General features: G+C 39.6%; 1 protein-coding gene across 1 annotated transcript in view; it reads left to right on the top strand.

Moving 5' to 3' along the window:
• The window catches only part of ZNF407 (zinc finger protein 407), a 413,131-nt gene that overhangs the window by 171,022 nt on the left and 224,039 nt on the right, over nt 1-18,070 (top strand). The window contains 1 exon segment of the mRNA XM_042463139.1: nt 4,730-4,804. Within this exon segment, the coding sequence (XP_042319073.1) occupies nt 4,730-4,804 (75 nt within the window).

Raw genomic sequence — 18,070 nt, 5'->3', positions numbered from 1 at the left:
GATGGTATCGAAGGCCACTGAGATGTCCAAGAGCACCAACAGAGTTATATCTCCTCTGTCGGTGGCCAGACGGAGATCATCGACTAAGGCGACCATGGCAGTCTCAACTCCGTAACCTGCCCTGAAGCCAGTTTGAAATGGGTCAAGATAATCAGTTTCATCCAAGACCGTCTGGAGCTGAAAAGCGACTGCCCTCTCAATCACCTTGCCCAAGAATGGTAATAGGGAGACCGGTCTATAATTACTCATAGATAGGGGATCTAGGGAAGGTTTCTTCAGTAAAGGCTTTACAACTGCCTGTTTCAACGAAGATGGAACAATACCTTTCCGAAGAGATGTATTTATTATCAGATGGAGAGCGAATTTTATAACATCTCCTCCCTGCACGGTCAACCAAGAAGGACAAGGGTCAAGAGGGCAGGTCGTCTTTTTCACGCATCCAAGGAGCTTGTCCACGTCCTCGGTACTCACGAACTCAAATTGATCCAGAATAACCTTGTTACCAGAGGCACTGGATGCCTCTACTAAAGGTTCTGCTCGAAAACTGGCGTCAAGATCAGCCCTTATCTGAGAGACTTTGTCAGCAAAGAAGTTGTTAAAAGCGTCACAGCAGGCAGTTGTTGGTTCAAGTAAAGGGTTCTGGGTGGCCGGGGGTTGAGTTAGCTCCTTGACCACCCTGAACAGCTCTGCCGGACGAGACTCTGCTGACGCAATCTGTGCAGCACAGTACGCATCCCTGGCTTCACTGACTGCCACTCCGTAGGAACGCAACATGTTCTCATGGAGTGTTCTGTCAGATAAGTTCTGATGTTTCTGCCAGTAGCGCTCTAGTCGTTGCGCAGCCCGCTTCATCTGGCGAAGATCTTCCGTATACCAGGGTCTTTTCTTTGAAGCGGGCCGGCAAGGACGCTCGGGAGCAATACTGTCTATAGCCCCGGTTAGATTCCTATCCCAGTTATCGACCAGGGTTTCGACAGTGTCACCATCGTTTCCAAACATAGTACCCTCTAGAGTGTCTTGGAACCTTTTGGGTTCCATCAGCCTTCGAGGGTGGACCATTTTAATGGGTCCTCCACCCCCGAGGGGTTTATGGATAGTGGCTGTCAGTCCTATCTTGACTAGGAAATGGTCCGTCCATGACAAGTGGGAAATGGCATCTATTTCCACCCACGGGCATTCTCGGACCGTACTGAAGACTACATCGAGTGTATTATCAGCACAGTGAGTTGGCCCTGAAACCAACTGGGACAGGCCCATGGCTGTCATGGATTCCATGAACAACCAAGCTGCACCTGTTAGATCTGTTGAGCCGGCCTCGAAGGGGATGTTGAGGTCCCCCAACACAAGCAGCCTGGGGGACTCCAACACCAGTTCCGAGATCAGCTGTGTCAGCTCGGCTAGGGAGTCTGTTAGGTTACGGGGTGGATGATAAACCAACAGAATCCCCAGACTTGTCCTTGGCTTTCAGAGTCAGGTAAATGCACTCAATGTGTCTTAGTTTCAGTACCGAGTTCCTAATCAAGGTGATATAACTTTTATGGACCACTGCCACTCCTCCCCCTCGCCCACTTTCCCTAACCTGCTCTTTCAACGTGTACCCGGCTGGGAGGGCCTTAGCCCAAGTTACTGAGCTGTCCTCCCCCAGCCAGGTTTCCGTAATACATGCCAGGTCGGGAGCTTGCTCATCTAAGAGATCATATATAATATATAATATACTGTACATATATAATATACCGTACTTCATTTATGTTTCAGAATGGATTTGATACAATTATCTCTTTCACACAACCCACTTTTTTATTATTGTGCTGAAAGTGATGCCCTTGGAGAAGGGGCAAAAACTTCTAGGATCTAACATAATATAAAATATAAACAAGGGAAAACCATGTAATGGTAAAAAAACCAATCCCAATAATCCTAGATGTAATTCTGGCATTTTCTGACCTCCTCTTTTATGTGTTTGGGTTATGCAATGGTATGTCTTTGGGAGAGGATTGGCAAAATCTCTTAGACTGGTTCTAGGTCCCTCAAATTATTATTATTAAGCTTTATTTATATAGCGCTGTAAATTTACACAGCGCTGTACATACAATCTTTATGCTTCTTTTTTCATTTATTTTAATAAGCCAGTTACATGCCTGGTATTTTTCTATAAATAGACTGTAATGGCTGCATCCACTGTAAATGCTTTTTAAAGACGCTAGGGAGTATTTTAAAGCGATTCCAAGTTCCTAGCATCATTTTTTTAAAAAGGCAAATAGTTCAGTCTTTTAGGTATTGTACTACCAAAACAACATTTCTGTGACGACAGTTGCACCATATTTGGTAGTAGCTTTATTTTTTTTCCCTGCCAACTTTTTAGTAATCTTATGGTGGGGAGGGGCCACTAACTACTATCTAATTTCACGTTATGACAAAAATCCAGTTGTTGGTGGGTGACCAGTTGTGTACAAGAAAGAGTACAAGGAAGATAGAGAAATGTAAAGTCAGGGTGGTGAAACCAGCTTGGAAAGTGTGGAAAGAGGTGTAATACACACACACACGCACGCACGCACGCACGCACACACACACACCATTCTTTATTACATTTTCAGATAGAGATGTTTCACCTGCCCCTTACCTTTAATTAGGTTATGCATTTGACATAGTCTTGTTTAGTTCACAAATAAGTTCACCTATTGCCTTCTTGATTATAAAAACCATGTGTATTCATTTCCTAATTTTATGTTTCTTTAAGAAAATTAACTTGGAGGAAGGATGCTTCAGAAATACAAAAAACAAAACCAAATAAAAAACTGTTCTTAATTTCAAATATGTTTGTCTTGCTTGCAACAAGATGGTTCTGCTTTCTGCCCTAAAGTGGTAGCAGTAGATGTGGAATGCCCTATACTCTCATTAGGATTGAGGAGTTTTATGTCAGCGCAATCCTTTTATTTATGAATAGTAATTGTAGTGACACCATGAAGTTACTGCAATAGATTTCTCTAAATTCTAGATGCTGTATTGTCCATATTATCATTCAAAAAAGAAAAAACAAAACAAAACAAAACAATAAACCCAACCAAGAATAAGTGGCATCATAATGTATTTCTTTTTATAAAAATAATGAAGTCGCTATCATTTTAAAGATGGTGAGTTATATCCTGCACCCTGAAGGCTGCACAAAATAGAGATTTACTGTAATAATGTGTATATGCCCAAAGTAGATCGGACTTGGAGATTAGAGATTACCATATATGTAATAGGGAAGAACTGTTTCTTGGCTTTTGTGGCTCATATATGCCATAATGCTACAGTATTTCACAGTCGTTGCACTGTCCATTACTGGAAGCATGTCCAAATGAATTCAGCATTTAATGTTAAAAATCTTATAATATGCCAGCTTGATTTGTAGCCCGTCATATCATGAAATGCTAATTAAAATCATATTTTTGCATATGTCATGCCTTTCATGTACATATGCAAATAGACTTCCAGTGCCTTTCAGCTATTAGTAATTAACTTTATGAAGGACAGCTGTAATACATAATTAACAAAAATGTTTGCAAGCCCTTTTCACACTGAAAGTAAGAGCAGTAATTTCTTTCTTTCTTTTTTCCCTTGTTGTGTGTGTATGTATTTGTTTTTGGTTATCAAGGATGCCATTTTAGTTTGAAGGTTCTGCTAGTATCTGTGTTGGAGAACTATTCATACGACATAATAAAATTAATCTACAGTATAGGACTTAGCGTGGTCATAGATTTAGCAATATAGTAATATAGAATGAATAATTGCTAACTAATAAATGCATTGGACACCAGAGTTAAAGCAGATGAAGTGCTTTGTGATTAAAATAAGGCATAATACTAGGTATAATTCTCTCTCTCCCCCCCCCCCTTCTTTGTCTTTTAAATTTCCACATATCCACTAGTGTTAAATTCTGTTCAGTCAAAGAGTGACTAAAAGTGACTAGTCCAATCCTGCTTTCTTCCACAGCAACAATTACGGCTCCTTCAGAGATTTAATCTTAAAATTTTAATGAACAAGATTATTTTGAAATTATATGAAATCAAAATGGCTTAAATGCCAAGGTTGTCTGTGAGTTTAAGTATCTCGATAAAAGAGCTCTCCTTTACACATTCCCATTGCCTGATACATGTGTATAGTTGCTCAGTCTGTAAGAACAGTTGGGCATAGGTCTTTTTGCACTGCTTGTCTTTGCACATAGCTCTCACCCCTCCATGTGCTGAAGGAAGCTTTCATTCTTCCAGCCAGTGACACTGATGTCTCTCCAACCCTCCTACTTATGGCTTGATGTCATGTCTGTGCATTTGGAGCAAGGGGGAGAGGTTATAAACAGAGCACTTTTTGTCCTATGGCTGGATGAGGAACTCATGGCTCTCCAATGCAACTCACTTTAATAACAGAATAGGCAGTGGTCAACCATGACGGAAATTACAACCCAACAACATCTGAAAAAACATGAATTCCCCATCCCTGCATGCTAAGCTGATCCTGTCACATGTGGGACATGGAAGAAAACCACACCTTTAATGTTTTTTTGCATATCTTCCTTGAGTGCTATATTTGTATTTTCATGTAAATAAAAATATGCATCATCTTATGGTTGCTTCCCAGCATGTAGGTTTTACCATCACAAAATTTCTGCCCTTTGAAATAATAAGTCTGAATTTTTGTTTCATATTCTTAAAGCTGGAAAGATTTAACAAAAATTAATTCTGTTTTTCAGGGTGGCATTTGTAATGAAGAAGCACTTAAATACACACCTGCTAGGGAAACATGGAGTCGGCACACCAAAAGAAAGGTAAAATAAAGTATAATTGTCCATTTTTTCTGCAGCTCTGTTGGTATATCTGTTAAACCTCAAAGGCTGCTTTGTATATTTATGAATATTGTTTAAACATCTGCCTGATATAGGTGGTCTTTGCTCTAAGATACCTTCTAAACTGTGTCTTCAGGGCAAAGGCTTCCTGTACTTTTCATGAGAAAAACATATTGTACAGTACAGTATTCCAGTATTATCCATGAAATTTGGAGTTGCAGTGAAAGACAAATGGCTTTGTTCTTGTTTCTCTGCTTCAGAGCTCTGGACCGGACAGAAGGTCTTTGACTTTTGAAATGTGGTTGCTTCGCATGAATTAGAAAATTTTGTAATTCTCCTCTATCCCCATTAAACTTAACAAGTCATTTTAAGATATGGGGTTGGGAGTAGATGGTAGAATTGTAACATGGTAATCAGATTATGAACATTTATATTCAATGAAAACATATCCAGGAGCAGCCATGTTGGCCAGGGAGCAAAGTGAAATAACATCCAAAAGACAAAATATGACAAAAAGAGATGTTTCTCTTGCTATGGATGCTGAATTAATTTTAATGTCTATAGTTTTCTCCCCAGAAATTAATTACAGTACCCTTTTTCACAAGAAGATGCTCTGTCACTCAAATCTCAACCAACTACCTTTTCACCTTACTCTTTTCCTAAAAAGGCATCTATGCCTTTTGTAACAGGCTATTGAGTCACACACACACACACACACACACACACACACACACAATACTGGGACAGTTATAAGAACCATATTTGATTTTTTAAATCTTGGATTTGGGGGGGGGGGGACATTTTGCAGACAGAAACAACCAGTAATGCTAATATTGCATGTTTGGTCACAACTATTGTCAAAGTTGTACCGTATTAGTCTTCTCTTGATTCTTCTAATCTCTTCCATGCATAAATTATATTCTTTGGTTTACAGTTTCCCAGTTCAACTCTGGAGGCCTTGAATAGTGCAGCGTTTCATTCTGTATTCTTGCCCTATTCTGTGTACATTGATATGAAGATCACTTCTCATGCTAAATTTTTCATGTATAGAAAAGTTTTCCCTCTCAAAATCTCTTTTGCTTCCTCTGGAGAGTAGTAGAAAAACAATTTGCATCATTAATAACTTTCGTTCAGGAGAGTTCCCTTTTTTTCCTTTTAAATTTGTTTTGTTGTTAGTTGTCTTTAGGGTTTTTTAACCATAATTTTCAACAGAACAGAATAAATGCATACCAGAGAGAAGCAATTTTAAATAATGTATTTTCCTTAAAATAATCTGCCACATAAGTATTCAAATACATTGGTTTTCTTGTTAAGTGATGAGAAGTCTACGTGTTTTCCTTTCTGTTTTCTTCACAAAGTAGCAAGATCTGTGAAATATGGCAATAAGATACTTACTACATATGAGTATTATACAGTTGTCTTTTTTTCACAGAATTACACAATGTAGAAGCCTATACTATTTGCTAGGATTTTACATTGAAAGTGAAAAATATTAGGTCAGAGACTCCATACCAGAAGCTGCTCCAGTGAATTTTCAGAAAATATTTCTAGTCTCAGCAGTATAAAGCTTTCTTAGTTTCCCCAAACTCATCTGTTCAGGAGGTAGTTGCATTATCTTCAACTCTCATTCTCACTCTTATTCTTCAAGGGGCTTATTGTGTATACACACATCACAGCCTTACAGTTACAGAGTTAAGAACTTGAGTCCCAGTAGCTGAAAACTAGTCATATGTGTAACTGACTGAGAAGGCTATTTTCTTTTTTCTCCCTCTTGCCTAATATGGATGAAGATGAAGAGCTGGTAGGAGTGTCTTCTGTCCCTATTAGAGATGCAGAGTTTATGTAGTTCTGTATTCTGGCCTCAATGTGTATAATTCCCATGTGTCTCTGCCAGAAGATCACTTGAACAATAGCAGTCGCAGGGTAAACAACTTTATTGTGTCAATATGTAAAATGGTTTGGGGGTCCTAGAAACAAATATGCTTACTACACTATTCCTATGTTGGCTGTAGGCTGTTGGGACTTGTAGTCCACCACCACCACCACCACCACCATCATCCTTATTGCTATTGCTATTGCTGTTGTTACTATTATTGTTGTTTATTGTTGTGTGCCTTCAAGTCATTTCTGACTTATGACAACCCTAAGGCACATCTATCACAGGATATTCTTGGCAGGGGGGTTTGCCATTGGCTTCCTCTGAGGCTGAGAGAGTATGACTTGTCCAGGTTCTCCCAGTGGGTTTCATATAATCCCACTCTTCTCTCAGTAATGAGACAAAGGAGGCTAATCGACTATTTAAAACATTGCAAATTAAACCTATGCAAAATGTTAAATAAAAGTATAAATATAAAAGTTATTTTTTAAAAAAATCAATTAAACATTTTTAAAATTAAAAAAAACTTTAAAATTCATTAAAATACATACAGATCTTTAAAATAGCACCAGACAATCCTAGTCAGTTTCTAAAATTCTGTTTTAACTTGCTGATGAAAAGAGAACAAGGTTGGCTCCATCCTTATCTGCCTAGTGAGGGAGTTCCAAAGTCTGGGAGTATCGGCCAAGAATGCCCACTCCCTTGTTACCACCAGACAAGCTCGAGAAAATGATGGGATAGAGAAAAGGGCCTTTCCAGAAGATCTTAGATCTCTAATGGGCTCATCTAGTCCCTAGTAAGAGTTGGTTTTTTTTCCCCAGAATGTGCAGCCAATATGGAACTCTGTGTAGATGAGTGTTTCAAAGCTTTTATGGAAACCTTGAGAAACGTTGTTCCTAAAGACTAAAAAAAAGCCCAGCTAATGATAAAATAAGATGTTTGTGTGGTGGTGGTGAGGAATCTCATCCATTGTAATAAACAACCAATATATCATACTAGATTTAAAGAAGGAAGTTTTTCAGTTAGACAGGATAGTTTGGAGGTAGAAAACAACTGTGTGCTTTCTTGTAGTGTTTTATTCCATCTCCATCTCTGTAGAAATACATCTTTCTGCTGAGATGCAGCCAGTTATTGTAAAATTATCATAAATACAGCATATAAGTAACTTATGCCACCCTTGTGACTGTGTGTATCATAAAGTATTATGCTACAGATATTCAAATGCACTATCTGAGTCTAGGAGGTATGAGTTTTAGTTGTCACCGTACACACTCATGCAAACACACCCACCCACACAATGTGTGTTTTAATATTTAGTTGTACAGAACTGGGTTGCTCTTTCCCCCTCCTATGGCGTCCTTGTGGATTCTCTTGTTTCTCCTGTCTGTCTCCCATATTCCTGCAAGGCTTTTTTAGCTAATCAGTCAGCACAAACATATAGAAGAATGGTGTGATGATGATGCCTCTTAGTGAGTTGTTGTTTGCAACATTTCAAAACCCTGAGGCCTTAGGAGAAAAGGCACAAGATCAGAACAACTTCTGTGCTCTTAAGCCTACCTAGATTAGCATGAAGCCATTGTGATGCAGATGACAAGTGTGAAGTTTTGTTTTCTCCTTAAACAAACAAAATGGAACATTTTAAAAAAGTGAAGCTTTCTTGTTGATGATGCTTTTCTTTTCTTTTTAATTTAATGGTTCCTCTTAATATTCTGTAAAGCTGAATAGTTGTAGCAGCTTTGCAGCCACAGTTCAGTTTCCCCTAACTTACCTTTCAGGTGGCTTAGATTTAAAGAATAGTCTAGGAGAACTAGACAAGATCTTAAAGTGCAAAGATATACCATTGAACACTAAAGTGAGGATTGTTCATGTCATCATATTTCCCAGCACTATGTACGGGTGTGAGAGCTAGACAGTAAAGAAGGCTGGTAGGAAGAAAATCAACTCAAATGAGTGCTGGAGAAGAGTGCTGGATACTGTGGATGGTTAAAAAGTCAAACAAATGGGTCTTGGAACAAACCAGATCTGAATTATCCCTAGAAACCAGGATGACTCAATTGGGACTGCCATATTTTGGGCACACCATGAGAAGACATGACTCAGTAGAAAAGACTATAAGGAGGGCTGACTGTATAATATTTGGAAAGGCAGTAGGAAGACAAAAGGACCACACACCAGATGGACAGACTCAGTCAAGAAGGACATGGCCCTAAGTTTCCAGCAACTGAGCAGCTCTGTTGAGAATGGGGAGACTTGGAGATGTTTTTTTCACAGGGTCGCCAGACGTCAAAGCAGACTTGAAGGCAGTTAGCATCAAAGGAAAGAGAATGCTGATGAATCAGCATTCATCAGTTTCCCAACTGGGGTTGAATTTCAAGTTCCCAACTCCCTGAGAAACTTATATGGGGAGGAAAATATTGACACTTCCTGCAACTTTTTGTTGTTGTTTTTTTCAAGCATAACAAAAACCACACAGTTTTTGGAAACTGTGCAAGAGTTTGAGAAACTGTACAGCTTTACAGTAAAAACTTACATTTGAACACTTTTCACTACACACAGAAAACTATGCAGCTTTTTAAGGGAAAACTCATTTATGTGGCTTTTTGCTATGTACTTGGGAAAAGTGTGCAAAATACAAAATGTAATTACACACTATATGTCTATACAGATAATGCGGCAGTGGGGTGTTTCAGCATTGTGGCAATTGGGGGATAGAAAGAGTGATGGAAAACCAGAGACTTTGAGAGTTCATGTTTTATACACACTTTAATTTGGAATTGTTGGGACAAGGTGTTACACAACAGAAAAAGAAATCCAGGCCAAGTGTACCATTCATTTTTTCTATGTCAAAAGTATGCAATTTTCAGGGACAGTTATTCATTTCTCAGGAGAAGCTGTGTAGTTTCTTAGAAAAGTGCATCGTTTCCTATCATTATAGTGTCCTGAAGCTATGGCACAAAATTCATTGGGATTTACCATTACTAATGTGCACACACATGCATGTATAACACACAAGCTGTTCACCCAAATCCTAGAACTATTCAGATAATGGCACAAGAGACCAAGAGCATGCCACCTTTTGCTGTGTATCTGGCCCCTTCTCAATTAACCAAGCTGATTAAATTATTTCAGTAATCCTCATACCAGCTATGTAACATAAGTCAATATTATCCTAATATAGAAGATGAGAGGGTAAGGCAGAAAATGGCTTGCCTAACACAGCTGAGTTCATAATTAATCATTTAAGGAACTTCACCAATGTCTTTGAATGGTCTCCCAGAAAAAATAAGAGTAGCTCCTCCTCACAAATTGGTGCTTATGCAGTATGAATTTATTAATCAAACTATGAAGCAGCCTAGCACATATGGTGGAAATGGTTGGAAACTGTGTAGGGGGGGGGGGGGAGATAGAAATCCAAATTTTTCTTCTCTACTTTTTTTCCTCAGGGAAAAGGTTTATACTCTCACACAGAGATCATCATACATACAAACAAACTTTCTACCTAAAGTAGCTCTTACTATCAAACATATATTTCATATTATAGCAAATACTAACAGAAGTTACCTAAATAGGCTGTGACAATTAAATTAATAATGCATTTTGTTTTCAAGTCTTTAGCCTTTGTGGTTTGACTGATATATGCAAAGATGGTAATTTATTAAAAGTAAATTCATGTAATTGTACTACAGAGTTTGATGGACCAAAAAATGTTGTCATCCTGACTATCATCAAAAACAGAATATTGAAATCAGTTCAAAAGGGTACATCAATTAATATATATATGCTATGAACAGCTTCTTGCCTTAAGTCGTTTGTGTTATGAAACACAGAGATAAGGTGGGAGACATGATAAGGTACAATACATTTTTAAAAATCTGTTTTGAATGTATTTTTGGTTCTGCATTTCACATGCAAGTCTGTTCATAATAGATAGTGGTTATAGCAGACATGCTTGTAACACCTCCTTTATTTTAGCTCGCCCAGACACCATGCAGAGACTTCCTAGGCCCAGGGTCACTACACTGGTTAGTTGAAACCATGGTATCATTAGGGTTGATGTGACCTGCTGAGGTAACTCATGGTGTCACCCCCACCCATTGATCTCCTTTCATACCACACCATGCAGAATCCTTAATAATGTTTTTATACTGAGGTTACTCATACAGTGGGCCTGTTCCGGACCCTCTCCCCGCACCTACCAAATCGGTGGATGCTCAAGTCCCATAGTATTCACATGGCCACACCACCATTGAGCACAATGGCACTTTACCCCCCACCCCCCTGAAGCTAGCTCGCCACTCTCACTACAGAGGGCAGAAGGGGGGGGTACCTCTTCTTCCTCACCTTCCCTTCATCCTCCTCCTCCTCTTTTTCTTCTCTCCTTTTCCCCTGTCACTGCTGCCGTGTCGCTTTCTCCTCCTCCTCCTTTCCCCCTCACTTCCTCTTCCTGCCTCCTCCTCCTCCTCTTACCCCTTCTGTCACCTTACTGCCACTCGCTTTCCTTTTCTTCCTCCTCCTCCTTCTCTTACCCAGGGGGGGAAGACAGGAAGGGAAGAGAGTTAAGAGGGAAGAGAAGGGAAAGGAGAAAGGGGAGAGAAGGAGGAAGAAAGAGGAGAGGGAAAGGAAAAGAGGAAGGAAGGAAGGAAGGAAGGAAGGGGGGAAAGGAAGAGAGAAGAAAGGCAGAGAAGTGAATGAAAGAAGGAAGGGAGGGGAGGGAGAGAAAGGAGGAAGGGAAGAGGAAAAGAAGGAAGAAAGAAGGGAAGAGAAGAATGGAAGGGAGGGAGGAAGAGGGGATGGAGGGAAGGAAGAGAAGAAGGGAGGAAAAAAAAGGAGGGCCCTTGATCTCCTCCCCCATTTGCCTGCCCAGGATGGAAGGGAGGAAGGGAAGAGAGTTAAGAGGGAAGTGGAGGGAAGGAAGAGAAGGAGGAGATGGAGGAGAGAAAGAAAGGGAAAGAACAAAGGAAGAGAAGGCAGGTGCTTGATCTCCCTGCTGTGCTAACCTTTGAGAAGGCGGATGTCCGATGTGGACGGGCCTTCCCTCCGTAGGGTGTCGAGGGCGAAGAGGCCATCGGGGCGCTGGAGGAGGAGGGGGTTCGGGGGGCTGCACTCATCGTAGAAGATGACTGCAGCGTAGAGTCCCTGAGAGAGCCCTGGTCTGGTCTGGCCTTCAGACCCGGCCTACCCTCTGGGCAGGATTTGTTCCAGGCTTACCGAGGTGGACAATGGTGTTGCAGCATACATGAAGTGCCCCCTGGATGTGCCCCGTACTGTGGGCCAGGAAGGGGTGGCAGTCCAGCACCAAGCACCATGTGCCCCGGTCTTGCACCACCACCAGACACCTCAGGACTCCCACCTCCAACTCCCGGATCTTAGGCTCCGCACCCAACACCATGCTGCTGCTCGCCCTCCTTTTCTTTCTGCTCCTCCTTTTCCATTCCCCCGCAGGCTTGCTATCCACAGATGCTCAAATCCGTGGATTGCAAGTCTGCAAATACGGAGGGCAGACTGTAAATCGTAATCCCCATATATCACTGAATGTAATGGCAATAGTTGTGACTTAACTAGCAAAATTAAAATTATACCTTTTGAATACGTTATGCACACAGCCTAAATGTATTTACATGTACATAGTTTCATGTGGTTAAAGTGAAAATTTGGTAAGATGTGATACTCATGAAGAAAATACTAAAAGAATAAAAATGATTTTTTAATTTAAAATAAAATTTTAAATTTTAAATGTATATTTTTAAAAATCTGGGTCCTCTCCTTTTCCCTCCCACTGAGCCTTGCCCCAGTCACACGCTCTCTTCAGTGGTTTAAAGGGACACAGGTGAATACCACCGCCCATTTCTACCAAAATGTAGATGTATGGGGAACAGTGGTATCACCTCCTTAGGGTGTCATCTGATGCAGTAAGTTCCTCTGTCCGCAACCTCTAGTGATTTGCCTGGGCTGACAATGAACTTACTACATTTTGGTGCAATTAAAATAAAGATATTCATAAGGCAAATTTTAAAATGAGCTTTGCATTATAATAGAAAGCACAATATTTAGAAAAAATGTTCTCATCACCATCCACTGCAATTTGTCATGGAAACAGGAGGGTTTTTCCCCCACAGAAAAGAAGTCCTTTAAGGTATTTTGCTTCAAATTGTTGCAACTGTGATACTGATGTATTGTCAACTTGCATGTATCTCAAAACTGGCACATTATCCTCTGTGTTCAAGGGCATTAGACATTTGGTAACTCACTGTCAGTGATCTTCCTGTGAACTGCTTCTGTATGTCATTGACTGGAGCATTAGATACTTTGCGTGCTATTGTGTAAAACAGTGTGCTCAAATCTTTACTCTGAATATCTCAAGCACGGTCGCAATATTAATTTATTGTGAATTTTGTAAATAAGTTTTGTCTTAGTTCTGCTGATATTTTGCATTTATTAAATCTAATGGATCTTTCACACAGACTTAGTTGTTCAATTACGTGGAGTTCAGGGTGAACTGCACTTAGAGTGAAAGGTAATTTCCCATTTATTATTGTTGTTGTTGTTTTACATGAACATGGAAATGGCTACATAGTTATATTTTTTAGGATGAGAAAGAGGCGGACTAAAGAGAGATGATGATGGTGATGAAGATGATGTTTAGTTATATCCTGCTTTCTCCAAGTCTGGGACTCAAGGCATATTACAAAAGTTGAAACAGATACAGCTATGAAACCTATATTATACAGAAGTTAAACATATGACTAAACTATCACTAAAATCAGAAGCAGTTAAAAGCAATTCTATAAAAAAGGAAAAAGCTCACATAAACTACAAAGCACATGAAAGGCCCTTTCCCCTTGAGCAGGCAGCCCTCAAAGGCCTGCCAAAACAAAAAGGGCATTACTTGCCTATGAAAGGATAGAAAAGAGGGTACTAGAGTCTGGGAGCAGCCACCAAGAAAGCCCTCTCCCATAAAGATTATTTCTCCCCTATCATCTTCCATCAGTGAGGCAAAAGTCAAAACAACAATGATCATGGACACAGTTTAAAAATAAACTTTATGGACAAAATAAAGAGGACAATTAGTTCAGAACTGTAGGGTTTTTTTCTTTTTTTTCTTTTTTTGAGCAGTAAGGAATACATGCTGAAAGGCAACTTTAAACAGATGTAATTACGTAAACAATGGTTTAATTTCTGCAAACTGTATTACTTGAAGAAAGTGCATTCGAATGTTAGGATATCACATTGAGATGACTGAGTGTACATTTTTGACATAGAACTTGTATTCTTACTTGCACTGGTTGATATGTGACTGTTTGCCAGCAGTATGCCCAGAGTCTCTGAAGCAGAGTTGCCATTACAGGTGAGCTACAACAGTCACTACTATCCCTGGTAAATTTTATTGTAGATATCTCACAGAGTGTTAATAAAAGAGAAAGAAAAGCTGCCACTGTATCTGCAGAATGCTTCCCACAGGAAATTAAACAGTAGGTGCATCATGGGATATGCATGGTATAACTGGCTATTCCTCTAGGCTTCAAATCATGTTCACAAGATGGGGAAAAATGATCAGGATTTTGTATGGAAAAAAAAGTATCTTTGAATAAATCTATCAAAAGCAAAACCGGTAACCCTTGATCTTAAAAGTTAATTGTTGTTAATATAGAGCTGTCACCTGCTTTAAAAAAACACACACACCCTTTTGTTAATGGATTTATATTGTAATTGTCTGCACAATTCCTGGAAATGAGTTCCATTTTGCACAGTGGGGCTTACTTCTAAGGAAAAATACACAGGATTACTAATGTCCTGGCTTTTAGATCTTTTATAGTATTGTATTACCATTTTTAAATAGTTATATTATCTATTGGCCTTTTAAATGATATATGCATTTATCACAGTTAGCATAATTTAAGAAGACACAATCCCTCTACACGTTCTCACAGCAGGCACGGTTCTTTTAAGATGATAGTTGTTCTTGTGTGCCTTCACATTGTTTCTGTTTTGAGGCGATCCTAAAGCAACTCTATCATGGGTTTTTCTTCGGAAGAGGTGTTCAGAGGAGGGTTGCTGTTGCCTTCCCCCAAAGGTGAGAGAGTGTGTCTTGTCCAAGATAATCCAGTGTCCAAGAATCCTGGTTCAACACCAATGCCACTTCATCATGCCGACTCTCTTAGAGTATTTGCTAAATATCAATATTTTGCCCTAAGGAGATGTTTACCTTCTTAAAAACATCTCTTCAGCTCTGAACAATGAAACCCGTTGGGTGATCTTGTCTACTTACTATTAGTTCACCAAATCAACATCATATACATGTTCTTCACCTCCCCCCTTTCATGCTTATTGTATTACTCTAGTACATTATGGAGAGAATTTATAGCAAGGTTCTTTGTGACATTTATGGATTTAGAATGTGTGGTGTCACGGGTCCTCTCACGACTCTTTGCTTTGATCAGTGTATATAAAATACAACGTATTTATTGAGTACATTGTAAAAGAAACAGCACCATAATATTTTGACAGTTCAGAGATGCAATATTTTCCATACATTTTGAGAAAATGTAAAAGAGTACTTTGTAGGCTTTAGTGCACATTGTGGAAATCCAGAATAAAGTGTGTATCACAGAAATTGATCAAGGTATGCTATAGGTTTGGCTCCTAGTAAAATATGCAAAATGTATAGGTTTTTACTTTGTAATTCAATTATCAGTGTTTTTCCCCCTTACACTTCCCAGCTCTTCCCAGCTCTGCTAAAGCTGTATAATTTTAACAGTACGATTGAGCTACGTCTTCTGTCAAGCTTCACCTTGAATTTAGCAATGCTAAGCACAAACAAAATATTAAAGCACAAGATCAGAGTATAACAGGAAAGAACTGACTGTATAAGTTCTGAAAGAAAGAAATTTACCGAGAGAAATGATTTTCTGTATGAAGGAAAGCCAGAAAAGTAAGTTCGTTAATATACTCATTTTTCCTAACAATATCATACTCAGTATGATAGGAGACCACAAAAAGCGTGCAGACATGTATGTTAAAATTCAGAGGAATAGTGATTTTCCCAAGGATATTTGCTTGTTCATCCCTGCTATTTCTATGTTATCGTATAACTGAAGTTAGCTGATTAGTGCCACTCAGAATGGCTAAAATACAGTATGAAGAACAAAGATAAATGCAGCAGCATAAGAGCAAAGACTAAGTACTGGAATTAAACACATACAAGTTTTAAAGATTTGAAAGTGGATACAGTTGGCCCTTCTTATACACGGATTTTTTATACACGGATTCAAGCATACACGGTTTGAAAATGTTCCAAAAAAGTAAAAATTTACCTTGATGTTCCATTTTTTATTAGGGAAACCATATTGCTATGTCATTATACTTAATGGGACTTGAGCATACACGGATTTTGTTATACACGGGAGATCTTGGAACCAAACCCCAGCGTATAACAAGGGTCCACTGTACTTCCAATTGGCCCCTCAAACATCCAGGGGAGGTAGAAGAGCTGCTGAATGGCTCCACAAGGAATAGTTCCTAGACACCGAGTGAAGTTCTGTCACAAAGAAGTTCCCTTTCCTCCTAAACATCTGCCAGATCTTAATTAGTGATAACACTCAGAAAGGGCTACTGTGATGACCTAGTCTGGATAAGAACATATGGATGAATTTAGATTACCTGTCTTGTACCTGTTTTCATTTTATCTTGGTGGGCCTTTGAGTACCTAGGATGTAGAGCTGGTAGCACCATGAAAAATTTGGAAATATACATTATGCTAGAGGAATATCATGGCACAAGGATTACAAGTAATGTGCATGTTTTGGTCAGAAATCACTAAAATAGTTTTTGTTGTCATTGTGTGCCTTCAAGTCATTTCTGACTTTTGGTGACCCGAAGGCAAACCTATCATGGGGTTTTCCCTGCAAAATTTGTTCAGAGGTGTTTTGCCATTGCCTTCCTTTGAAGCTGAGAGGCTATGACTTGCCCGAGGTAACCCAGTGGGTTTCCATGGCTGAGCAGGGAATTGACCAGAGTCAGCTTCCAAAACTCAAACTGCTATACTATGCTGGTTTTTAAATTTAATTGTCATATACTTTTTGAACGAACAAGAGAGAGCCCGTATTTCAAGTTGTGAATGTTTTAAATTTGAACTGTGGCCAGATATCATGTTCTGATCTCAAACGTTGAGGGGAATTTGTTGCTGATATAGCATCACTGGGCTAGAGTAAGGTATGATGCCATACAAATGGCCATCGATTTATTTATTTATTTATGCATGCATGCATTTGTGGATTTCCTTTCTACACAAAAACTAAACATTTAAATTGGTATACTGTGGGAGTGGAAGTTAATGTTATTTAAAACACGTCATACCTGCAAATACCTTAAAGATTACCAACGTTTCTGATTAGTTGGGGAAGCTGCAAGTTAGGATACCGTTGTAGTAGTGGAAAGAGTAATTTGAGGCATAGTGTGTGTCTTATAACATAGACATTCTTGCCTTTTTGGATTTCATCACAAACGATACAGACTTGATTTCCTTAAATGAAAAGGGCAAGATGTTCAGAAATTTATATTTCAAGAGTCAACTTCTTGAAGTTAAAACAAATGAGAATAAAATAAACTGAAGTGAAACCAGAAGCATTTAGAGCTCCAGTGCACTAAGGCTGGATTAATGTGGCTTCTTTTCAGTGCTCTAGCCAAAACACAAACTGTGCTTCGAGCTCTGGCTGAAGGTTCACAAGCAGCCCCAAAACAGAGTGCATTTGAATCACCTTGATAAGAGGATACAATTGCATGAATATTGGAAACAAGGTGTTGACCAGAGGAAGGGGCAACTATTATCCCACCCTGGCAGACATTTTGCTGCCTGGAGGAGGTGGCAAGAATTAGCCCTTCTTCCAACTAAAAATTGTCTGTTATGGCTGCTTCCTTCATACCAGCCATCACCTGCCACCTGAGGGAAACTTGTTCCTCTGTCTAATGGTAATGGTAGGAAAGAACATACTCATGCAAACATGTGTCATTGAACCTATGGGAGATATGAAAATGTAAGTACATTGCACCCGAGTCATACCCGGGCGCACTATATGCGGCTTTCAGCTTAGGCTGAAAGCCACATGACAAAAATAGGAATGGCGTGCGTGCCACACCACACAACATGCACGAGCCCCATTATTTTCAATGGGGTTAAAGCATATGCGTTATTTGCCTTACACAGGTGGTGGTGGTCCGGAACGGATCCCCCGCATAAGTCAAGGGACCACTGCAGATGTTATACATGTTTCTCGTGTCGTAGTGGTTAAATGCCAGTACTGCAGCCACTCAATCACAAGTCACAAGGTTGTGAGTTCAGTCCCAGCCAGGGGCTCCAGGGTTGACTCAGCCTGCCA

The sequence above is a fragment of the Sceloporus undulatus genome, chromosome 4 (genome assembly GCF_019175285.1).
Source record: "Sceloporus undulatus isolate JIND9_A2432 ecotype Alabama chromosome 4, SceUnd_v1.1, whole genome shotgun sequence".
Taxonomy (NCBI): domain Eukaryota; kingdom Metazoa; phylum Chordata; class Lepidosauria; order Squamata; family Phrynosomatidae; genus Sceloporus; species Sceloporus undulatus.
Note: the sequence above shows the minus strand (reverse complement) of the source record. Positions and strands in the feature narration are given on the sequence as shown.